The sequence below is a fragment of the Myotis nattereri genome (genome assembly GCF_964212035.1).
Source record: "Myotis nattereri genome assembly, chromosome: 9".
NCBI classification, from domain to species: domain Eukaryota; kingdom Metazoa; phylum Chordata; class Mammalia; order Chiroptera; family Vespertilionidae; genus Myotis; species Myotis nattereri.
This window is the reverse complement of record NC_138084.1, coordinates 15,744,431-15,769,561: the sequence shown is the minus strand read 5'-3', so window position 1 is coordinate 15,769,561 and position 25,131 is coordinate 15,744,431. Positions and strand designations below refer to the sequence as shown.

At 49.1% G+C, this 25,131-nt stretch overlaps 1 protein-coding gene across 1 annotated transcript in view; it reads left to right on the top strand.

Annotated features, from left to right (window-relative positions):
* Window positions 1-399: 399 nt before the first annotated feature.
* SYT13 (synaptotagmin 13) overlaps window positions 400-25,131 on the top strand; it is a 36,397-nt gene continuing 11,665 nt past the window's right edge. The window contains exons 1-3 of the mRNA XM_081098504.1: window positions 400-654; window positions 22,000-22,225; window positions 24,974-25,108. Of these exons, the coding sequence (XP_080954630.1) occupies window positions 472-654; window positions 22,000-22,225; window positions 24,974-25,108 (544 nt within the window). The 5' untranslated portion in view covers window positions 400-471. The remainder of the gene's footprint in view (window positions 655-21,999; window positions 22,226-24,973; window positions 25,109-25,131) is intronic.

Sequence of the window (25,131 nt, the reverse complement as noted above, 5' to 3'; positions counted from 1 at the left end):
AGGGTTCTAGCCTCCTCACCAGAGGGGTGACCAGGGGGTCAGCGGTACCTACCCAGGAGGAGCCAGGGGCACGGTTCTCCCCCGCAGCAGTGTGACTGCGCCTTCTCGGCACAATGTCTTCGCACACAAAGCGCCAGGGAAGGCCTGAGGCCATCTAGGGTTCCTGCCACTGAAGGCTCTGGCTGTGGGGGTCGGGGTCCAGTCACGTGTTGGCGGGAAGGGTGCTCGCGTCAGCGCGGTACCGAGTGCGGGCGCCGCGGCGGGCTCGGCTGGCCCCTCCTCTGACGTCCTCGCAGCCGCCCGCCCTCCCCGCCCCCCCGCCCCTCCGCCCCTCCGCCCCTCCGGTGGCGGGAGAGCTGCCGGCGCCCGAGCCCGAGCTGCCTGGCGGCGGGAGGCGGCGGGAGGCGGCGGGGCGGGCCGGCCCGGAGAGGCGCGCGGCGGCGGACTGAGCCCGCGCCCGGAGCGGGCACCATGGTGCTGTCGGTGCCCGTGATCGCGCTGGGCGCCACGCTGGGCACGGCCACCAGCATCCTCGCTCTGTGCGGGGTCACCTGCCTGTGCCGGCACATGCACCCCAAGAAGGGGCTGCTGCAGCGGGACCGCGACCCCGACCCGGAGAAGGCGAGAGCCGGCGTGCTCCAGCCCGCCCAACAGGTGAGCGGCGGCGCCTCGGCCTCCCGGGGAGAGGCGGGGTGTCCCGGTGCAGCGGTGGGACCGGGGGTGCGGGAGCCGCCGCAGAGCTGGGCAGGGAGGGGGCGGCGGACCTGGCTGAGGGACCCAAGCCGGGCGGGGGTCGGCAGGGGTGGTCATTAGGCGATGAGAGTTGGACTGGGGGACGGGAGAGGAATGGGGACAGCAAGGGCTAAGCGGGAGGGGATGGGAAGGAAAGGGGACTTGGACAGGAATTGGGGCTGGGCGTGGAATGTGGGGGACTTGGAGGGGAGCGTGGGGGCGGGAGGAGCGGGGAGAGGGAGTCTGGGGTGGGGAGTGTGTGGAGGGGGCTACGGGAGGGGCCGTGGGGAAGGTGGAGAATGAGAAGCTTGCAGAGCTGGGGAGAGGAGGAAGGGGACAGTGAGAGGGAGGGGAAGGTGGGGGAAGGAGGCATCCTGGGCTGGTGTAGGGAGAGCACTCACATAGCTGAGAAGGAAAATCACCCCAAACCAGAGGGGAGGGGCTGCCGCACAGGTGGGGGCGGGGGTAGCTGCAGAGGGGTCAGCTGGGCCAGGAGTGCCTGGGGTCTGGAAGGGCAGGGAACGTGGGGAGGACTGAGAAGTCTGGCCTCACCCAGCAGCCCTCAGCTCCAGCCCAGCCAGAGGGGCTTGCTCTGGCTCCCCCGCCCCCCTCCCCCTCCCCCAGCCCCCCTCCCCCTCCCCGCCCAGATGCATCTGAAGATGTTCCTGGAGACAGGAGGGCTTTTATCCTCTGCACTGGCTTGTCTCCAGAGGCCCTTTGGGCAGGACATAAGGGGTGTCCCTAGTGAACAGTGCAGCACAGGGGCCCTGGGAAGCGGTCTGGAAGGAGCTCCCCGCATAGGCTGTGAACCCCGGAGGCATCCCAAGGTGGGAGAGCAAAATGTCCTCTGGGGATCGGAGGAGAGGGTCTGGCTGGAGCGTTTGAGGAGCTGGCCTGGGCAGGGGCATGACTTAAGGACTCCCAAAGCCCTTGGGTTCCTTCTGGAGCTTAGAGTCCAGGAGTGGCACCACCGTGCTACAATTCCACGTTCCTCTCCATCAATTATTCAAACGCTCTGAGTCGCCGTTGCGCGGGGCCTGCGTCAGTCACTGCATAGTGGGAGTAGGAGGAAATGGCTGCTGTCCTTGAGGCGCTGACATTCCAACAAAAGTGACACTGACACTGGCAGGAACAGCAGCCAGCTGGGCAGCGGGGTGTGCGCCTGGAAATGGCAGGAGCAGGCTCCCTGCTGGGGAAGCAGGGCGGTGGTGGCTGTGCCCTTCTCCAGAAGTGGTGGACTGCTGTACCCCTCAACCTTCTCTGCAACCCAGTGCCCTAAAGGGACCACCATTCGTCGGCCTTTCCCAGGGGTGGCTCCTCAGGCACAACCCCTCCCCTTCCCAGAGAGGACCATTGGGAAGGGGTTCTAGTGAATGAGCCCTGGGCTCCCTTCCAACTCTTCCATCTTATTGATGACCCCCACAAGGGCCCATAATCTGTTAAAGACAGACAGAGCGTTCCTCTCCCAGCTGTCAATCCCCCACCACTGCTCACGGAGTGTGGAACACGTCAGAGCAGACCCTTGCAGGGCACTCCCTGTGCACTAGGCACTGTTCTGTGCGCTCTACACTTAAGGCATTTAGCAACTCCATGAAGGACATATATGTTGATCCCGGTTTAAAGATGAGGACGCTAAGGCTCAGCAAGGGTAAGTGACTTCCCCAAGGGCACTCAGCTAGAGAAGTTTTAGAGCCGGATTCTGGAGTCAACGCTGTTAGCATTCCACGCCACTCCCTGAGCTTGATCTGGCAGCTACCTCACCAGCCAAACTCATGCCAGCTCCTCCTTTCATGGGCAGTCTGGAATTGTGATCCCTCTTAAAGACACCAACCCCTCCTGTTTCCCTCTGGCTTTCCGCACCAATGGCTCCTTGTTACCCTTCAGTCTCTTTCTGTTTAAATTTTACGTTCTCAGGGAGGACTTTATCTCCTGCCCCATGTAATAAAGCACCCCTCCCCCGTTACCCTATTGCATATGTCCCGTCCACATTCTTTTATAGCACTTGTGACAATTGGATGCCATCTTTCAGATCTGCTGACTTGCATGTTTCTTTAATTGTTGACAAATAAATGCATCGCGGTGTCCAGCCCTGTGGGATAGTGTCGGAGTGGTTTCTCCACACGTGCATGCAGGCAGCAGGCCTTTGCTGCCCGGTGCTAGCTCAGCAGGGGCACATGAATCGGTGGTGGGTACGTGAGACCCGTCCATCCACATCCCCCTCACCTGGTTCCCTCCCACGTGACGAGGATCGGGGCAAGCTGGGGCTGCATCTTCGGGTGTGAATGTGGTGACGCTGAGAGTTCAGTGTTCGTTGGCCTGCCATTGTGCTCAGGCTGATGCAGCCATGACCCAGATAGCGTAAACAGACAAAGACAGCGCAGTTGACATTTCAAAGAAAATGACGGAGGTGGTGTTGGGGTGGCAGGTGACAGCAGGGAGGTGGACATGGCACATGTTGACAAGGGGGGAGGGGTGGGGAAGGCTCTCTGAAGATGTTCTTTGAAGAGAGGGCATGGGGCTGGGAAGAAGGTTCTAGATTCCCATAGTCACTGAGGACTGGGATGTGTGCAGGATACGGCGTGACTGCCATGTCTGCGTAGTCACTGGCTGTGCTGGCTGGATTTGCAGGCCATGCCTGGGAATCTGATTTCTGGCCCCGAGTGGTTGGATGACGCTGAGGTTTGTAGTGATGGTGAACAGAAATTTGAGGTTTTCCAGGAGTTCTTAACCTCAGGTCCATACACCTTCCTTCCCGCCCCCCTCCCCAGGGGTCTGCGATAGAATTTAAAGGGCTCAGGGTCTCAGAGGGGAAAACCTTACATCGTTATTTTCACTAACCTCTGACTGAAAGCTAGCATTTCCTGGAAGTGGGAATATAAACAGCATAGCACAGGAGTATTAACAGCATCAGTGACCTCGTCCCCGAGGAGACCGCAGACAGCTTCAGAGCACACTGTGGCTGTTGCCGACTTCACAATGTCGTTATGCGCATGTCTCATTCTAAATCATGGCACTTATTAAATCTCCTGCCCGCTCCTATTACTTACTGAATGTATAAGGAGGCGCACACTGAACTGTTTCACAAATGGATGTTATTAGATGTCCCTCTGTAGCCTCATGTCTCTTATATTCAGCTTTTTCAAACATTTGGAAGACGTGTTCCTAGGCTCCTCCGGACAGCTGAAGGAACCCACGGACGAAAAACGGCCCAGAATCCTGCTGAGGAGGTGGGAGACGATGGAAGCCCTCAGTCTGCATCGCCTTTCACGCCTCCAGCCAGCGTCAGTGGTTCTTTGCTTTTCTGAAATACACGTACTGGACCCTTTATTCTGCCTCCTCAGACAATTCCTCAGCCTCACCATGGCAGTCTGTTGGGAGACACAGGGATTCAGTGTCACTACGACACCCACTCAGGGTCTGGCAGGATCACCTGGGAACTCCCCCACTGTTGTCAGCCCAGCTTCCAAAGCTTGGTTATTGTGCAGTGATGTGATGGAAGCTGGGTTATTGCGCAGGGATGTGATGGAAGCTGGGTTATTGCGCAGGGATGTGATGGAAGCTGGGTTATTGTGCAGTGATGTGATGGAAGCTGGGTTATTGCGCAGGGATGTGATGGAAGCTGGGTTATTGTGCAGTGAAGTGATGGAGGCTGGGTTACTGCGCAGTGATGTGATGGAAGCTTGGTTATTGTGCAGTGAAGTGATGGAAGCTGGGTTATTGCGCAGGGATGTGATGGAAGCTGGGTTATTGCGCAGGGATGTGATGGAAGCTGGGTTATTGCACAGGGATGTGATGGAAGCTGGGTTATTGTGCAGTGAAGTGATGGAGGCTGGGTTACTGTGCAGTGATGTGATGGAAGCTTGGTTATTGTGCAGTGATGTGATGGAGGCTGGGTTACTGTGCAGTGATGTGATAGAAGCTTGGTTATTGTGCAGTGATGTGATGGAGGCTGGGTTATTGTGCAGTGATGTGATGGAGGCTGGGTTATTGTGCAGTGATGTGATGGAGGCTGGGTTATTGTGCAGTGATGTGATGGAAGCTGGGTTACTGTGCAGTGATGTGATGGAAGCTGGGTTATTGTGCAGTGATGTGATGGAGGCTGGGTTACTGTGCAGTGATGTGATAGAAGCTTGGTTATTGTGCAGTGATGTGATGGAAGCTGGGTTATTGTGCAGTGATGTGATGGGTCAGCTTGAGCAAGGAGACAGAGCAGAGAGGCAGAAAAGGGTGTGTGTGTGTGTGTGTGTGTGTGTGTGTGTGTGTGTGTGTGATCATCTTCCCTTTGCTGCTGCTTCTGAAGCTGGCAGTGAGAGGCAGCCAGACGCATTGGTTCCTTCTCCCTGAATTTCCTTTGCACCCTGTCTGGACTCACCGCATTTCTGGGTCCTTTCAGAGGAAGCCCTCTTTTTGGCTAACCTCAATCACTAAAGAGCGCGGGGAGAGCTGCCCCTTTCCCGCTGCTCACCAGCCTGGACACCCAGCGCTTAGCAGGAGTTGGGGTCCTGTTTTCAGAAAGCTTCCGTTTCCGCACCTGATGTTTCTCCCGACACAGTGCTAACCTTGTACCCTTAGTGAACCTTCTGAAATGTGTGGCAGAGGTCCCCAGGCTGACCCTGGTGCCGTCACATGGAAGCTAACATGTGGTCAGAGGTTGTATTCAGGCTGCTTGGCCCCTTAGCAGGCTCCCTGGGCCTCTTCTATCAACCTCCACCATCCCCCACTGCCACTTACTACCAACCGAAATCCTCCTCCCCTTCCTGCAGAGTATGGAAGACCGAGTGGCTTTGGATGGAATACTGTGTGAGTCCGTTTGGGCCGCTAAAACAAGACCACAGACTGGGTGGCTTATAAACAACATCAATTGATGTCTCATGGTTCTGGAGGCTGGGAGGTCCAAGAGCAAAGTTCTTGCAGATTTAGTGTTGGGTGACAGCCTGCTTCCTGGACTTCTCACTATAATCTCCTATGGCAGAAGCAGCAAGGGAGCTCTCTTGAGCTTCTTTCATGAGGGCACTAATCCCATTTCTGAGGGCTCCACCCTCATGACCTAGTTACCTCCTAAAGGCCCCACCTCTTCAGCATATGAATTTTAGGGGGACACAAGCATTCATATTATAGCAAACACTAATAGATTGCTTCCGGGTTTTTGTGAAATAATATAAATAAGTGCTGAATTTGTATTAAACAATATACTATGCATAGTGGAGTCTTTTTCTCCAAAATTGGGGAGCATATCTTTCATTTTTCTTGTATCCCTGACACTGTCTAGTGAGCTAGGCACATGATAACTCTTCAGTGTATTTGACTTAAGTCATCATCATATTGTGACACCCACCAAACAAGAGAGGGAAGACACAAGGAGTGCATATTTTTAAGTTCCCATTTCCACAAGACTTGAAATCAAGCCAATTTCTTTACGGTGCTGTTTTGGGGGCTGGTAATAGCTGGGGATGGGAGAGTGCTTCTGGGCTTTTGTTTATAAGTTCAGCCTCTTGACCTGGGAACTGGTTACGCAGGAGTGTATTCACGTCATGAAAGAACAGCTCTACGTTTATGATTGTACTTCTCTCTAGGGAATTACGCTTCAGTATAGCATTTGTTAAATTTTGTCATATTGTGACCTAATGTTTGTGAACATTAATTTAGTATCAACCAATATTTTTATTACCAGGAGGACTTTGGGGCCATAATCAGGAGACATGGCCCTCCTTTTTGTGGTTAGTTGCACACTACATCCCTGGCCCGGGCTGCTTTCTGCTGCTCCTCCTGGGGCTGGGGCCTCACGGCCATGAGTGTGGCCCTATCAACCCTCCCGCCCATTATCTGCTTCCTTAGACCATTGGAGCAACATTCGGACCACTTGTCTGAACTCCTACTCATCAGTGTGAGGATGGACCAGAGCCCAGATGCTGCATTTCATTAGCTAATAATAAGTTCATTCATTAAAAGTTGATGAGCATTAAAGGTTAATGCTAAGCACTGTGATACAGCAATGAAAAGACAGGCATATGTTCTTTCTGATAAGTGGGGAGACAGACAATGAAGCCAGCAACTGCCAGGAAGCGTGTTCCTGGGAGGTACGGGGACCATGGAAATGGGCATCCCACCTTCAGCCCAAAGCAGAACTTTCTCCGGTTCTGGTTGGCTGCCCTGCTGAGGCCTCCCCTGCCCCTCAGGTATCACAGGAGGCTCCATGAATTGCAAACCCCACTCCTGGAACTGATTTGACTCTGGGCTGCTGTGAGGTGTCACCTCCATGGAATCTTACCCTTTGAAAGGATTCATTCCTCAGCTGGTCTTCTGGCCAGTAGTCTTCTGTTCATGTAAACAAACAAACAAGAAATAGATCCCATTTCCATAGAGAAATACAAAGTAGTGATAGTATAGCTAACATTTATTGAGTTCGTTTTACGTGCCCGGCACTGTACTAAGCCCTTTGCCATATTACTTGTATCCCCATGAACTTCAGAAACCTTTCCCAGAAGCTTTGGATTGCTTTGCTGCCTCTTACGCCCACCAGGCTTCAGGCACTGGGTGCAACCCAGGGCCTTCCAGAGACATTTATATAGTAGACATGTTTGGGCTGGTTGCTTAGCAACATGGAAGACAGTATGAATTTTTCATCAAGAAATTAGCATAGATTATTTCAAGGAAATGAGCACATACCCTCTGGAAACACAAGGCTCTTGGAAACACAATAAAGCCCCTACGTCTGTGTCCATTAATCCCTTTCCAGGGGCAGGTCTCAGACCTATCACATCTTCCCTTCCGAGTTTCTCCTCTGGCACAGTGTACAGATAACTCAGGTGTGTGGCCCTCTCTTCATGGGACTGATGCTTCACTAGCACCCTTTGTTAACACCAGCAGAAAACATTGCTGCACCCTCAGAAACATTCAGATGTTCAGATACTGGTCCAGGTTACCATCAAGCACCTGTGGTGCAGGAAGGCATAGAGAGGCCATTGGACCACAATGGAAAAAACACCTGAAGAAGAAATCAGAGGGGGCTTAAGGCAACGTCAGAAGGAAAGGGAGAGGCCAGAGGGGTGAGGAAGCAGCAGACCCAGAAGGAAATAAATAAAGAGCAACTGACCATCCAGAGTCTGGGACCAGCAGGAAAAATCACAGTGAGCAGAGTTGATCCCTGTACTGTCCACGCTATTTGACTGACAGTCTCCCACTTCTACCTTACTGGTAGTGCAGCTGTGTTCACTGCCTCTGGAGCTTATTTCTTGCTAACAAACTTTGGGAAACCCTGCTTGGAGGATGGAGAAGAATAGCTTCACAGAGACAGGCTTTAAGAACTAAGGGATTCTGTATGTGTATGTCACAGTCAACATTCATATTCAGACAAAGGGCTCCCATAACCCATCCATAAGAAATAATGTTTACAGATTTCTAAAGGAAAACAGATGAAAAGGGTAGCTATATTCCTTCCTCTCCCCTCAGTTATGTTTATTGAGCATATATTATGTGTTGGAACTGTGCTTGGGGGTGTGGAACTGCCCTCTCCTCAATGACGCAGTGACCCTTTCTTAGTCCTCATAAAACTTATGGTGTAGTGGGGAAGGGGGAGGGGGCAACCAGAGTTAATAGAAGAGCAGAAAAATGGAAATGTGTGATGCTATGAGAGTGTGAGATGGAATTCCCAGTCAAGCTCAGGGAAAGGCTTCCTGGAGAGAGTGATGGCCAAGCTGAGAGCTGGAGCTGGAGGAGTTTACCAGGTCAATGGGGTGGAGTGTGAGGGACTCCAGAGAGAGGAATGAGCCTGTGCAAAGGCCCTATGGTAGGATAAAGCCTAGCACTTAAGAGGGTCTAGGGAAAGGCTAGTGCACCTTAAGAGCAGAGAGCAAGGGGGAGCTGGTGTATGATGATGCTAAATAGGTGGGCATTGTATGTAGACCATGGACAAGTTCACTCATTCATGCATCAAACATTTATTAATGCCTATGTGAGGGGTATTAATACTTCGGGCATATCATGAGAAGGCAGAATCTTAGGAAAAGACAATAATGTTGGAAAAATAGAAGGCAACAGGAAAGGAGGAAGTCCAAATAGGAGATAGATTGACTCCATAAAAGAAGCCATAGACACCAGCTGAGCAGCGCTGTGAGAACAGGACAGTCTGGCCATTTCTCATTCTTAGAGTTGCCAGGAGTCAGAACCACTCAACAGCACATAATATGCGCACCTATGAGGGCCACTGACCTAAGTTCTGATGATTAAAGTTACTGTTATTTTCAAAGCTTTTTAAAAAATTGAGCTAAATGGCGCATAAAATTAACTATTTTAAAGTATACAAATCAGTGGCATTTAGCACGTCACACTGTGTGCAGCCACCACCTCCATCTAGATCTAAGACATTGTCATCACCCTGAAGACACTTCCATTCCTCTCGCCTCCCCCAGGCCCCGGCAACCACCCGTCTGTTTTCTGTCTGTATGGATCTGCTTGTTCGGGACATTGCACATCATTGGAATTATAAAACATGTAACTCTTAGTGTCTGGCTTCTTTCCACTTAGCATAATGTTTTCAAGGTTCATCCATGCGGTAGTAGGTATTAGTATTTCCTTTTTATCACTGAATGATATCCTGTTGTATAGATAGACCTCATTTTGTTGACGGACATGGGTTGATTCTACCTTTTGGTTATTGTGGATAGTGCTGCTGTGTACGTTCCTACCCACGTATTTGTTTATCTGTTTTCAGTTCTTTCAAGTATATGCCTAAGAGTGGACTTGCTGGGGCTCTATGTTTACTGGTTTGAGAAATGGCCAGACTGCTTTCCACCGTGGCTGCACCATGTTCCATTCCCACCAGGAGTGTAGGAGGGTTCCAGTTTCTTCACATCCTTGCCAGTAGTTATTATTTTTTTTTATTATAGCCATCCTAGTGGGTGTGAAGTGGTATCTCATTGTGATATTTTCTAAGCTTTTAATTTAAAAAAATTCAAACTCTCATTTTTAAAATAATCATCGGTATGTGTCAAGTTTTAATGAACATTTGCTCTCTGTGCTGAATGCCGATAACAATGAGGCCACATGGGCACATCCATGCAAAGGACTCATTGTTCATGAGTCTCAGAGGAGGAGTGGAATGTGTGGCAGTCCTGGCTCCCTGTTCTCCTAGCAAATTCACACCTGCTGCTCCCTCCTTTAAATATGCTGCATGTTATCACTGTCACCTTCCCCCCACCCCCAAGATTTAGCCCCTCATGGGTCCCACCTGCCTCACCCAGGTACCCAGGGGCTCTACAAACCTGGGTGCAATTGAGGTGATATCGACTATTCCTTCAATATCGTTTCCCCAGGATTGACATTATCAGGCCAGGATCATCATGCTGGGAGGAGCCTGGAACCTGTGTCAGTTCTCTGCACACACACTCAGACCTTCCCACTAAAGGGCTCCCTAAGTGCTAATTAAGTGAAGGGTGTTTTAATTGATTTATATTATAAAAATTCCTGGGAGATGTTTCCATGGTATTTAAGGGTATCACAGTGGTATACAGTGATATTTTGGGAAGCTAATTGGGACTTGGGGGCGGACCGGGAAGCATTATGATTTTTCCCATTTAAAGTAATAGAATACAAGTGGCTGCTGTCTGAAATTCACTGGCCAGTATATTCCCATGAACAGATGAGAGTCAGATAATGAGGTGTAGTTGTATATATGAATATGAATAAGAAGAAGGGGAAGGGTGTCCTATGGGAATTCTGTGAAATTGAGTTTTAGTGCATCTGGCATAGTCCCTGGAATATTTTGACACAGTTCATTGACTCCCTCACTCTCCACTTATTAAGTCCAAGACATACTTTTTCTCCACAGGAAACCTGAGCTTGGCAGGTAGCAAGAAAAAGAGGTTGAATGACCGCAGGGGCCAGTGAAGGGATGGATAGATGAATGGGGAGGAGGGATACTTGGGGCTGTTGCCTCAGCTTGCGGCCAGAATAAAAATCACAAGGACAGGAAGCAGGAGAAGGCACCAAGCTGGTTCAAGAATCTCTGCGCCTGCCCACAGTGGCGCAGCAAGGAATCAAGACAAGCTCGCAGGGTGTGGCAGCCTCACTTTCTATTGGTTCCCTTCCTTTTGAATCTCCCATCGCTCGACTACCCTGTGGACAGTTTAAAACCTCTTTAGCCACAAGGCCAGTCAGATAATCCCCAACAGCCACATTTGACTTGGAAAAGCGTTATAAACCACACAGTTTGGGACTGGCTGCTACAAAGGGCATAATGAGGGAGAAGTAGGTAATTGAGGCAGGATAGTGAAGACGTGGCTTTTCAAATCGAGTGAAGAATCGTGTTGCAGACAGGATGGCATTTGAAAAGGAAAGGAAGGCTGGCAATAGCCATTTGGTCGGGGCGACTAGAAGCGTTGGTGGAAAGAGCTGCACGTATAGAAAAAGTTCAGGTAGCTCGAAGCTCAGTCTGTGTGTCAGCCCCTCCACCTTTCTCACAGTGCACCCCAAGAATCTTCTAATGCAGCCTCGTTGCCAGCAAGTCACTTCACATGGAAGAAAGGGCAAGGCTGTCAGAGAGACATACAGCAAAGGCAGTGGTGGTACATCAAGAGACGAAACTCCATAGGAAAATACCAGCAGGATCTGGAAGGCGTTTTGGCATGCTCCTTGCAATCTCGTCATCTGATGAGCCCGTCTCTTACTATGCCCCTGGAACAGATCCTTTAAATAGCAACATGACCCTCGCCCTTTGCAGGGCAGCCTCAAAACAAAGCACACAGAGACGAAGCCAAAAAGGACAGGAGTGAAGAGAAGATGAGGTAACCCATTGGTAACCACGGCATGGTAGACTTGAATTTGATTTTGGATACCTACCGGAATTAGGTATCCAATAACAATCTTGGTTTTTTGAGACCACTCAAAAGAGGAAATTACCTCTTAAAAGAAAAATGTTCATTTTATGATCAAGCTATTGAGATATAAGAGGAAGCAAGTTAGACTTAGACCCCAAACCTGAATTTGAATTTTGCCTCCACCCCTTTCCAGCTAAGTGACCTTGACCTTGCTGAGCCCGTTTCTCATCAATAAAACAGAGATGATCACAATGAGGTTCTCTAAGGTAAGGTTGACGACTACACTTTTGGAAGCACCCAGCACACTCGGCACTGGACTACTAATCAGAGTATATTTTAGGCACCTGTGAGTCATTTTCTTATTTATTCTTTGTCAAAACAATGACTCGACTGTACGTTCATTATGTAGGAAAGAGAGAGTCCATTAAGAGCATGCCAGACATGAAGAATGAAAGGTTTCTGTTAGTGTGGGAAGGGAAGCACGAACATCCCACTTCTCGAATATTCATTTATGCAAAACTTACTTCTTGATCACCTACTATGTGCACGGCACTGAGCCAGCACTGAGAACACCGCCGTGACCGGGCAGACAACATCCCTGCCCTGCTGCAGCTCATGTTCGAAGGGGAGAGATGTTCTCACACAGTTATACAAATGAATACAAATCTACAGCCCTGTTAGGTGTGTAGGGGAGATCAGTGGGCCCCCCAAGAAGGAATAACTGATTAATGCTCTGATCGTCAACATTTTTGGAGATTTCCTTAAGCCTGTCACCCCTGAAGCCCACAGGTGGCTCAGGCAGGGCACTGGCCTGAACCTGGTTGTCCCCGTGGCTCCAAGACTGGAAAGTGGGGTTGACACCCCTGGTGTGTTTTCAGCTCCCTGGGCCTCGGCCTGAAATCCAGGCAACATTCTCAGTGCACAGCCTGTCCCTAGTGGAGGCCCATCAGGGCCCTTGGCCTCCGTGGGAACAGAGAAGGGGTGACTTTGGCCGCTGCCACGGTTGGGAAGAAACCAAGTCCCCGTGACTCCCACAGGCAGCCTTGAGAGGCGGCACTAATCACAACTGTACGTGAAATGGTTATTGGATTAAGAAATGGCCGAAACCGGTTTGGCTCAGTGGATAGAGCATCGGCCTGCGGACTGAAGGGTCCCAGGTTGGATTCCGGTCAAGGGCATGTACCTGGGTTGCGGGCACATCCCCAGTGGGAGATGTGCAGGAGGCAGCTGATCGATGTTTCTCTTTCATCGATGTTTCTGGCTCTCTATCTCTCTCCCTTCCTCTCTGTAAAAAATCAATAAAATATATTAAAAAAAAAGAAGAAAGAAATGGCATTCATCATTAAGTTGCCATGAAAACAACTACTGTAAGAGGATTTGACTTATGTACTAGATGGGTACTCTTCATTCCCATCGTTTTACTGTTCCCTCTGCTTTATGAAACTTCCCTCAGTAACCTACTTCGAATGTGCCATCTGCTACTCCTAAACGCTTACTGATAGGTTACTCAAGCAATGTGAGCTATTACTATAAACCCTAATAATTAATCATATTAAAGGGAGAATGTGTACAAATTGGCAAAGGTCAGGACCAACAATGACAAAGCCCTCTGTTTGCACAAGGCCAGATGGTTTCAAAACTGCTTTTGTTTTCCCGTTGGATCCAGCCTCCAGTGTGGAGCTCTGCGCATCTTGAAGCCTTGATACGTTCGGGCCAGACAGACACACAGGCTGATAAGAAGGTGCAATTATTGTCCTCAAAAAGCTTGAAATGAGCTGAGGAAAAAATAGTTGCCATTTATAGTACCTTGGAACCAAATACTCTGATGTTACTGACCTTCAGTGACCAAATCGCATGTTTGTGACAACATTTGTAAACTGTTGGAATGTTGACTCATGTGACACAGAAGGGAGATACTGTAGGTTTGCATCTAATTTAAAAGAAGGAACAGCTCCATCTATGGCTGATACTCACCAGCTGTGAGTCAGCCCAAATGACAGCTGGGAGGAGAATGCTAGGAGCAGCCCCTTAGCGCTGTCCCTTAAAATCTCCTTGCTGACCACTCACATGGAAGTCTCATGGAAGACCCAGACTGTTACCCCGTGATGCTCGGGGATTATGCTTTTTCAGAAGAGGTGACCTGAGCAGTGATCATGGAAGTACTTTTTCTGACGCAGCTCTCTCTCCTTCCTCCCTTTCCCTACACATCGCTCCACCCCTAAGCACTGTCGAATCTTCCTTGGAGGAGTCACGGCATTGCTGCTTTCCCTTTTTTATCTTGACAGGTATTTCCTGGCCTGGTCCTTGCTCCCTCTCACCTGGATATTCCCACCAGGCCTCTGGCTGGACGTCTCACCTCCAGTTTCCCCCTGCATGCACCTGCTACTTTGATGTACTGAAAATACCGTGATGCTCATGTCATTCTCCTGTTCATGAACTGTCAGTCCCTCCACTGTTTATAAGATAGAATTCAAAATTGTTTGCTAGGCATTCAAAGCCATTCATGGTTTGGCCTCACCATTCCATTTCTCCCACACCTCCACACCTTCTCTTCGACTGGTTTGTCAGACTCACAATGCCCCAAGTGTGCTCTCTGGACCCATGCTGCTGTCACTCTCTCCATTTGAGGCACCTCTCCCTCTCCTATCCATAGTCATCTTTGAATGTTGGGCTTAACCCCCTCCTCCAGGAAACCTTCATTGATCTCATTAATGATGAGAAGCTCCTTCTTAGGCCTTCTGTAGCACACAGTCCAGACATTTGGCCTTTTAAGACTACCTTCTATATTTATTTATCCTTTTATAAGTATGCACCAGGAAGGGCATAGAGCTTTTATTTTGCTTATCAAGTCTTATTCATTGGCAGTGGCTTCCTGGAGCCCTAAGCTGGGCAGGCTGTACCTGAGCACAGCAGGAAAGGATGCGTGAATTGATTAGTCATGTCTGCCACGGGCATAGGTAGGAGAGCTATGGCATAAGCACTTCATATTTCCGGTTTATGGGATGGTATCCATCATTGGATGATAAATTTCCCAAGGGCAGGGCCTTATTTATGTATCTTCTGTGATCTGTTTGGCTAGAAATCTGAGGTTTGCTTAATTGGAGGATTTTGGCTTAAAACCAAAATATAAAATAGTAATTATCCTGTTTTTAAATCACACTTTACAACTTGGCTGTTTTTGAACCTGCCAGGTTAGAAATTGATGTGCCTTCAAGTGTCTGCACATAAGTGGGTGTATGTCTTGGGTTAGTGGTTCTCAGGACTTATTTTCCTTAATGAAGGATGAGATTCACATGCTCAAAGAGTTCTACAGAATTCACCTCCTTTCTGTCCCATTAAGGAAAGCTAATCAGAATGCAGGAAGTATTCTTATGTAAATAACCTTAAATGTGCTCTAACCAATTTTTTAAATATGTAAAAAAAAAGTATTAAATTTCAATACTTAGCTATTTGTGCCCGGCCAGCTCAGCCAAGGGTTCGGTGAGCCTGAGGGGGGCGGGGGGAAGGGTGGCGAAGACAAAGAAAATAAGCTGGGTCTAGGTGGATCTTCCTGTGCTTTACTAAGGCCACAGAGAGAGAGATCCAGACAGCAAACTGAGCCTTTATTTTATAGCCAGAGGTAAACAAGGTAGTGGTCACCATAGTTAGGATGTTCTTGTGAGTTTCACTTGTTTTGCCAGCACTTGCTACACCTCCCACAGCCCATTAGCTACCCAGATAGGATCTAGGGAGCATCATAAGGTCAAGCCTAATTATGCTAAGAGGGCTGTGCCCTCTAAGCTGGGACTTGTTTGTGGCTTTGCCAACAGGTCAGTCCTAGGCTTAACCCTATAGCCGCTCCCTACAGCTATTATTTTAAAAATATTGGCATAACGCAAAGGTTAAAAATTGTTGCCTTTGTCAATGGTTTCATCAATTAGCCGATCATCATAAAATCAAAAAATCCTATAGCTGATCTGGTAGAAGAATCTGAATTCAATGTCAAGGAAACTGGTATATAATGAGATATGTCAGCCTTTAGTACCAAAATGACTTTTCCACATTAAAAGCATAGCCCCCACAAAGGAGAAACTAAGAAAAATGCTTAAAGTATTCAAATGAACACTGTTGGTTAAGACCATAGAGATCAATATTCAACATGTATGTTCCTATCTGACAGAGCTATTGCTGATGTAGGGCTGAGATATCCCTTTGATACTTGGATTCAGTTTAACAAAGACTTTTAAGGCCCTAGTAAACCAATTCAATGGGAGCAAGGGAGCAAGTGGAAAATTTGGAAGTTAAAGTCTGCCTGGGAGGCTTTGCTCTGAGTCAAATCCATTGCCAACAGCCCTGCCAAGGTGGCTGGAGATGGGAGAATAAAGATGGATGGGGAGGTGGGGTGGAAAGGGTGTATTTGAGCCCCAGATTACTGATCGAAGGAGTTTTCTTTGACCTTTGAAAAATTCCAACTTTAAAATAGTGCTTATGGCGAGCATTGAGGTTACAACATAATGTTGACATCTTGGCTCATGTCACAAATGAAACACATTTTCTGCACAAAGAATGTCAAGCCCAGATTTAGAACTGAGCCGTAGCAAAGCTGATGCCCAAACATCTAGGCAGTTCATTAAAAAACCCAGACAACTGGATGCAGTAAGAATGGGGTCATCAAACTAATGATGTGGCACCTGTTAGCAAATAAAAAACAATGACCTGGACATTTTTATTTTTGCCTGTGTATGGTTAGCATCCAAGACATAGCCTCAGGGAATCCTGTAGTGCATGGTTAGCAATGCAGGCTTAGGGATGAACTTGGGTTCCGAGCCCAGAGCTGTCTTACAGTAACTGTAGAATCTTGGACAAGTTTCAGACTCTCTGAGCCTTAATTTCCTTCTCTGTAGAGAAAAGAATTAGGTTATTTTTATTTATGTATATTGGGGTATAGAGTGAGACAATATTAGGCACTTATTCATAGGGTTGCATGAGGATTAAGTACAATGAAGTCTGTAGCACTTCCAAGAGAATCTGGTCCATAGGAAGTGGGCAAGGGATGGTGGCCGTATTGATGGCATTGTGGTGTAACCGATGAAGTCCATGCAGGATCACCTATGAGACGTAAATCTTTAGGTGGGATCTTGCTATTTTGTGGTTTCCAGTCCCTCGGAGTTTTGTTTTAATTCTGTTTCCTCCAAAAATGTTGGGATAATGGCAACACTCATTGTCCCTCCTCTTCTCAGCGGGCTTTTAGCTTTAGTTGCACCTGCTGTTCTCTGAACACACCACAGACTTTCAAGACACTGCCTTGGCCCAGAATGCCATTCTCCCACCCCTCCATCTGTCAAACTGCTGCCCAGGCTTTGGGGGAGGACACCCTACCAAGAGTCAGAGCCTCTGAATCTTCCTTAAAGTCACCTGTCTCCAGCACACACACTGCAGCCTGCACCCTCCCCAGGCAAAGTTTAATGTGTTTCTATGGTCTCTGTCTCATATTTTGCTGGTCTCCATCATAGCAGTTATTATACTAATCCCTCCACTGCCCACTCCTCCCCACCCATATATTGTGTGAGGGCAGCGTCCGGTGTCTTTCATGGCCTCCATCACATAAAAAGGTTCTCAATGTTGAATCATAACTGACGGAATAAATGAATGGATGGCTGGGGTAGGAGGTGGGACATCTTCCTCCAACCCCAGCATGCTTTTCCTTAAATCTCCCCAAGACCTTAGAAAGGTAACAGATTATTGAATGTTTGGTTCCTTGGTCTGACACAGGCATGGAAGTACATGGACGATCTGGAAAACCTATATATGCTCCATAGTCACATGCCTGGGTCCAAATCCCAGCTCTGTGTCTAGTTAACTGTGTGACTTTAGACTTATATCCTCTGTGCCTCAGTGTGTGGTTAGCAACACTGGCTCTATCAAGTGGTATAACAGTAATCACTCCCTCATGAGGTTGTAAGGCTTAAATGGAAACCTATGGGTAAGATGATTAATTCTAGATACGATTTTCCTACAAATTTTGGGTTAAGAAGCCTTTAAATTCTTAGTAGACACAACTCTTCCTTCTACTCAGCCCATTCCCATCTGTCTCTGTCTCGATAGTACTTCTATCTAAAATTGCCTTTTTAATTAAATCTACTGGTTTCTTGTTCCCTACTCCACTGGCCATGCTCACTCCACGAGGAAAATGACTGGACAGTGTTATTTCGCAGCTGACCAGCATCTTAGAGATTTAATAAATACTGAACAAAAGATTGGATGAATGGCAACCAGCAGAGACAGGGTTTGCACTGGGCCTGGCTGTCATTCCCAGCTGTGTCTCATTCCTGCCTGGTTGGAAGAGGCACATTTACCCAACTGACAGCAGGGCTAACCCACCAACAGTAGCAGCTAGGGGTTGAGACTGTGGTTGGCCAGCCCTTTTAGATTTATAATTATCACTGAGGGGAAAGATACCAGCAGGAGGTGAGTCTCCAGGGAAGGGATTTGAGAAAGGATGGGACACAGACTTGTAATAAACAGAAGAGGAGGTGTTGGAAGGGATAACAAAAGATGATGCGGTGGCAGGGTTGCCATGGAAACACTGCTTGGCGCATGGACCTGAAGATAAGCTGCTTCAAAGTAAATTTCAACTTTGCAGCTTGAAATATGCTCTCCCCCTGGGACCTGACCCTGTGGGTTAGCAGATAAGCAGCCAAGAAGCAGATATCTGGTCCCAGCAGCTCCCTAGGCTCTGGAGATCTACCAGACAGATGTTTGTGGGGAGCCGAAAGGACTTGTTTAAGAGATGGGGAGGCTGTGCCTGTGAGCAGCTCACCATGCCAGAGGACATTTCTACATCTACCCAACCTTTCTCAAACTGGGCATTCTCATCTGAGCCTTCGGGAGCGCCCACATCATGGCCATGCTAGGAGCTTCTTAGACATGCAAATTCCTCAGGCTCCACCTAAAACCTCTGAGTCAAACCCCTTGGGGGGTTGCTCTGGGAATCTGAATTTTACATTTCCCCAGGTGAAACTTATGACACCAAGTATGGGCACCAGCGTTTACAAGCCGGTTCCTCTGAAGGTGCTGGGGGGCAGGGGCGGGGGCGGGGGGAGGCAGAATAAGAGGTGGTAGGCCAGGGTGACCCAGGCATCAGTTTAAGTGGCACAAAAGCATGGGTGAGTGGTAAAGTGTGACTAGAAATGTGAGGAGGTAGGTAAAGGGGCTGGAGGCACAGCAGAGTGGCTCAACATAGGGTTCTGGAGTGAGTCAGCCTGGGTTTGAATCAAACCTTTACTGTTCAGAAGCTGGCAATGTGTCCTCATCTGTAAAATGGGATTGGTCATGGTAGCACTTCCGGATAGGGTTCTTATGAGGACCCATTGAATTCACATCTGAACAGTGCAGAACACAGATGGACAGAAACACAAGGTAGAAGAGGTTGGCATTCTGAGTTGAAGAAAAAGCAGCAGACTCTTTTCAGACTGTGAGAAATCGGCTCTTATTTTGTTCAGGAACTGAGGTTTAGGGATTGTTTGTTACATAGCATTGGCCTTTCCTGACTGATACAAGGCTGTTAACAAGTGAGCTGCTGACTGTGAGGATTCAAGCAGTTGTGGGTGTGTGTGAGGATGCTCTAGGAAAAGGCAGAGAGAGTCAAGTCTGTATGTTAATTAAGAGCATCTATGTCTATGGCTGCCCCCCCCCCCCAATTTTCTCTAGAAGAGTTATCTATATGATTGGAAGGAAAACTTGGAGAGAGGGTTGTTCCCATGCAGACTCAGCATCTAGGAGTTGATCTTTCCATGGAGGCAAAATTACTTTTCTTCCATTCACTTCTAGCTTCACTTACCACATATTGGCCAACACAGGGAGAGAGAGTCCTGCTTGTCCATTAGGGGAGAGTGGGGGCAGGGGTGAGCAGAGGGACTGTGGTGCCAGCTAGTGTCCTGTGAATATCCTAAGTCACAAAATAAGCAGGGGAAACTTTTCATGCTAAAACAATCGTATGGAGTCAAATACAAAACGTCACATGAATTTTAAGACAGAATCAAGAAAAATTCCCCACTGCTCCTGAAGACTTCTCGTTCCCTGGAGTAAACATCCCCATTTTACAGATGAAGTAACTGGGGACACAGATTAATTAATCAGACCCAAGATTTAAGTAGCAAGTAATTGGACTCCAGCCAAGCTTGCACACTGACCACCAGGTTCTATTTCAAACTTCTGTACACATGTTAGTGTGTGTACTGACCAGTATTAGATCCCAGAGTGACGGGTGTGGCGGGTGCCTCTTCCCTGGCCCAGCTCCCCATGAGGGCTTCCCCGTGCTTAGCTGCAGACCCCAGCTGCAATGGCCCATGTTTGGCATCATTCAAACAGGCTGTGTCCATCTCTTCCTTCTCCTTTTTAAAGTTCGAGGATAAGGGGCAAAGCCATCAGTCCCCTTTTCGAGCTGAGTCTGCTTTTCCCTTCCTGGGACTTCCTGGGATGCTTTACAACGGAGCCCCGACGTGAAAACCCAAATCAGTAAACGGTCCTTAGGTGAGAAAAGTACTCATGTCACAAAAGGGGTCGCCTCACATCTCTGTGAAGTTAAATGTTTGTTTCCAGTTCACTAATTACATAATTAATTTCTCCTTTCCCAACATAAGCCTCATAGGGAAAGACAGCATCTGTCTTGTCACTTCTGTTTCCCTAACATTTAGCACAGGATCTGGCCTGTACTGGGGCTCAGTAAATATTTGTTCAGTAAATGAAGGTTTGCCCTCCCCCACCCCATGCCATTAGTCTTACTTAGCCCGGATTACAGGAAAGCTGAGCCTGCCAGAGGCCTCTATCCAGGGATGCGGGAGGGAGGGAAGAAGGGAGGGCACACACAGGGCCCAGGGCCTGACTGAGCCAGCCACCAGTTGGTGTGAAGGGCAACTGCTGGATTGGGGAGGTGTCATCTTCCAAAGGCCACTGAAGCCGCTCATGGGAGGGGTAGTGAGGAGGAAGGGAAGACAGTGCCGTGTTTGGCTTCCAGCTTGAAGTGGTCAAGTCCCCCCTGCCCTCCATGGAGTTTTAACTCTTAACACATCTGGGTGACCCTGGGGCAGACACAGCATGTCCCTGCATGCCTCACACCTCAACAGCCACTGAGAAGCCCCAGGGCAGGGGCATGGGTGTGACTGAGGCTGTGCCCTCTTGAAGCTGCTGGAGTCCATGCAGAGCTGGCTATGGTGGGGAGAAGGAGGTGGCCCAAGGCCCAGAGACATATAGACAGGGCGAATCCAAGGAGACACACTGGAGGGTCTGGCACCCCATCCAAGGGTGTTCCGCCAGCTCTGTGCCTGCAATGCCAAGCACAGCAGGACCTTCACTCATTGTTGAATGCCTGGAAACCTTCCCCGACCCATCCTGCATCTGTTCCCAGGCCATATCCCCTGGGTTCATGGGTCATTTAGAGAGAGAATCCCCACTTCCAAATCCTGCCACGGCTGGATCGCTGTGTGAGGCACACACAGGTCCTCCCATGGGGGTCTGTTCCCTTGCCCGCCTCCTTCCTCTCCATCTATAATCCTTTCCCAGGCTCCCTCTCTCAACTCCCAAACCTCTTTTCTGCTTCTTGGGCACTGAAGTTTAAGCTATTTAAGTGGAAACATAGATGCAATTGAATGAGGTGGTAGAACCAGGGTTTTGAAATGCAATACATAGAACTGTACAAGAGAACAAGATCAGTAATCAGCCGCTGCTCTCACTGCTTGAAGAGGCTCATGCGCTAGTCATCAGACTGCTCTCAGCCAGTCCAGGACTATAAATCACCCTCCGCCAAGGGCAGTCATTACCCACAGGGCCTTACCAAGGCAGGGCCAGGATAAACAGCGAATGAGGATGCCTTTGGCCGGATGCAGAGAGGTTTGGGGTTGGGAGGAGGTGGTATCTGACTCTAGGCAGAAGTTCCCTACACCAGGGTCGTGACCTCCTATGATGCTTATTAAAAATGCAGTACATCAGTTTAGGGTGCTCTTGGCTGCAAGTCACAAAAACCCCAATTCAAGCCAGCTTAAACAAAGAGAGAAAACAAAGAAGCAAGTGGCATAGAGAACAGCAGAGGAAGGACTACCTACGACAGGCCCAGCTAACACCTGGGGACTCAGCCATAGGATCGATGGAGGGGGGATGGATGAACAGGGCTGAGCCTGCCAGAGGCCTCTATCCAGGGATGTGGGAGGGAGGGAAGAAGGGAGGGCACGCACAGGGCCCAGGGCCTGACTGAGCCAGCCACCAGTTGGTGTGAAAGGCAACTACTGGATTGGGGAACATCAGTGGGTCCTGGCTTGACTGATGATGTTTTGCTTCCCAGGTCACACCCCTCAGAGCAGAAGGGAACCCCAGCCCTCCCTCTGTCTCCCATGAAAGGCCAGATCATCACTACCCCCTTCTGTGGGTGGGAATCAGGCAGGAGGTCTTCTGGAAGACTAACCAGGTGGTTTGTTTGCAGTTCAACATTAAAAAGTCCACGGAGCCCGTGCAGCCCCGAACCCTCCTCAAGTTCCCAGACATTTACGGCCCCAGGCCATCTGTGACGGCCCCGGAGGTTATCAACTATGCAGACTACACGCTGAGGACCACAGAGGAGCCTGCTGCATCCGCCAGCCCCCAGGCCCCGAATGACAGCCGCCTCAAGAGGCAGGTCACGGAGGAGCTGTTCATCCTTCCTCAGAATGGTAGGGGTCTGCTGCACTCACTGCTCCGTGAGCAACACTCACTCAGGGGGTCTGTCAGTGTCTGGGTAGATGCTAGGTGTGGCCAGCTGCAGTGTCTGTGACATTTGACCCTGGGCAAGCAGGTGGCACAGGACCTCAGGATCACAGTCCTTTATTCCTGCTGACACATTGCCACATTGCTTCTCCCCAAAGCCCCTAGCTTTGCACTGGGAAATGGAAATTGCCTTTCAAGTCATATATACAATTATTGAGAGAGGGGTTAAAGAGTCGTGGTTAAAGCCATGGGTTCAGAGTCATGGGTCAAATTCTCTGCCCTTTTATATACTCGTGTGGCTTTGGTGACATTGCTAAATTCTTTGGGCCTCAGTTTCCTCACCTCTAAAGTGGGTTCATACTGTTGCCCACTCGGTAAAGTTGTAAAGTATAAATAAAACAATGCATATAGAGTGCTTAGCTCAGGGCCTGGCACTAGGAGGTAATACAAATATGTTGTTGTTGCTATTGTTTCTATTCTACTCATCAACATCAACATGAAGAATGCAACTCCTTTCGGTGACAGTGCTGTGTTGGGTACTGGGGCAGGGATGCGAAGCAGCACGCAGATAACCCAAAGGAGCACGCAGGCCTTTAAAAGGAGGTGACAGCTACAGCTGGGAGAAGGGATTGTGTGGCTTGGGGTTTTGTTTGTGTGGTTGGAGGTGGAGACAGTAGAAGCAGAAGCAGCATAACCAGCTTTGTCATGACTCCCCCTCCTAACACGTGTCCTGGCCTGGCTCTAGCGCCCCTCCAACCTGGCTCAGAACCACAGTGACCAGCCTGGCTTTTCCTGGAGAACAAATGCTCAAAGTGCCTATGGCGTGAATGAGTCCTGGTTGGCTTTTAGCTTCCAGGTTTGCCAGCCCACATCTTAAATACACCCACAAAGACCTGAGAGCTTGCCCTACCCGGTTTGGCTCAGTGGATAGAGCGTCGGACTGCGGGTTGAAGGGTCCCAGGTTCGATTCTGGTCAAGGGCATGTACCTTGGTTGTGGGCACATCCCCAGTGGGGAGTGTGCAGGAGGCAGCTGATCGATGTTTCTCTCTCATGGATGTTTCTAACTCTTTATCCCTCTCCCTTCCTCTCTGTAAAAAATCAATAAAATATATTTAAAATAAAAGACCTGAGAGCTTAAGGTTGGGAGGAAACCATTTGCTTGAGGATCCTTGGGGTGCTAATTATAATCATAATCACGATGGGCTCCCTTTTCTTGGGAGCCCCCGATTTCTGAAAGCTCCGATAAAGCCAGGATTGGACACTCTCCACCAAGGAGAGCAGGTGAGCAAATCAGAGTCTGGAACTTTGAAGAATTCAAAACACATTAGTTTGTCTCCTCCTTTTCATGTTTCCTCATTCATTTCTGCATCCCATAAGGCAACAACCAAGTTCTGATTCCACAGAAATCAAGAGTTGCTTGGTTCAGCAAGCGTGGGCCAGAGGGGAGGCGGACGCCAGATCCCTCAGACACTGTGCCCGTGATGTGCTGGAGGTATCTACTCCCATAGGCCACAGTCCTCATCAGCTCCTTGTAGAGCTCAAAGTCCCCATTTCTTTATGAGTTTTATTTTGTATTTGTTCAGGTGTACAGCTCAAAGTCCCAATTTCTGAAGCAGAATCCACCCCATGCTTCTCCAAGTGGTGCTGGCTTTGGTTTGGTTTTTATTTTGAAGGCTGAGGTGGTCTGAGGGTTGAGAGCTCTGGGTGCCCAACAGGCCCCCTCTGACCCTGACCTTGCTGTGGTTATCCTTGCGGTGCCCTTGGAAGCCAGCGGGTCCTGTGTGCATGTGTATCTCACTTTACACATTGCTCACGTCCTAGCCAATCTGTTTCTTGTTTAGATGCACCAGGGACATTTTTCACTACTTGCAGGAACCCGATAATGAACCATTTTAGAAATTAAATACTCCTTTATGTTTATGCCCTCTAAATTAGTTCTGAAAATAATTTTAAAATTCCAGTTTGCTTAAAGTAGAGTTTGCGGCAGCTGCTAGAGCCTCTCCTTCCTGTATTGTGTTTGAATAACGAGAGTCTTCCAGATGTCTGGCTCCTATTCAAGTGAGGGGCAGAGCGAGGAGCAGTTCTGGTTTTAGGAACTTCTGAATTAAAGATAAGGTCATTCATTCATTCAGCAAGTGCTTACTGAACATGCACAAAAATCAGCTCCACTATCTCTGACCTTGCCCCAGCATCTCCTCCTGACTCGTTCTTTGATATTTATGTCCGGCCATGAATTACTGGGGAGCGGAGCCTGCACCCTGTGGGAGAGGTGGAGCCAGAGACGGGGTGGGGATGGTTCGCCTGAAACAGGGTGACCAGAACCACACAGGCTATGATAGTTTTTCTTACTGAGAGCTCACCATGGGTCAGGCCTTGGGCTAAGCACTTTCCCCACTTGATTTTATTTAATACTCACAGTAGCTCTAAGAAGAAGGAATTATTATCCTTCTCTTGGAAAGATGAGGAAACTGAGGTTCAAAGAAATCAAGCAACTTGTTCAAGGTCATATAACTATTAGCAGCTCATGTCTGACCACTGGGCTGTGACGGTCTCTTGAAAGGCAAGGCCCAGGGACACAGGTGCTGCCACCATGATTTTGCACCTGCCGGGAAGCGTCGGGTTTGGGTTGGTGGCATAGATGGCAGAGACGAGGTGTGATCGGGAAGAGAGGACCCCAGCGTGGGTGGCAGGGACGGCTTTACCTTCTTAACAGGTGTGGTGGAGGATGTCTGTGTCATGGAGACCTGGAACCCAGCGAAGGCTGCCAGCTGGAACCAAGCCCCCAAGCTTCACTACTGCCTGCAGTATGACCAACAGAAGGCGGAGCTGTTCGTGACTTGCCTGGAAGGTAAGCTCTCAGTTGACATTCAG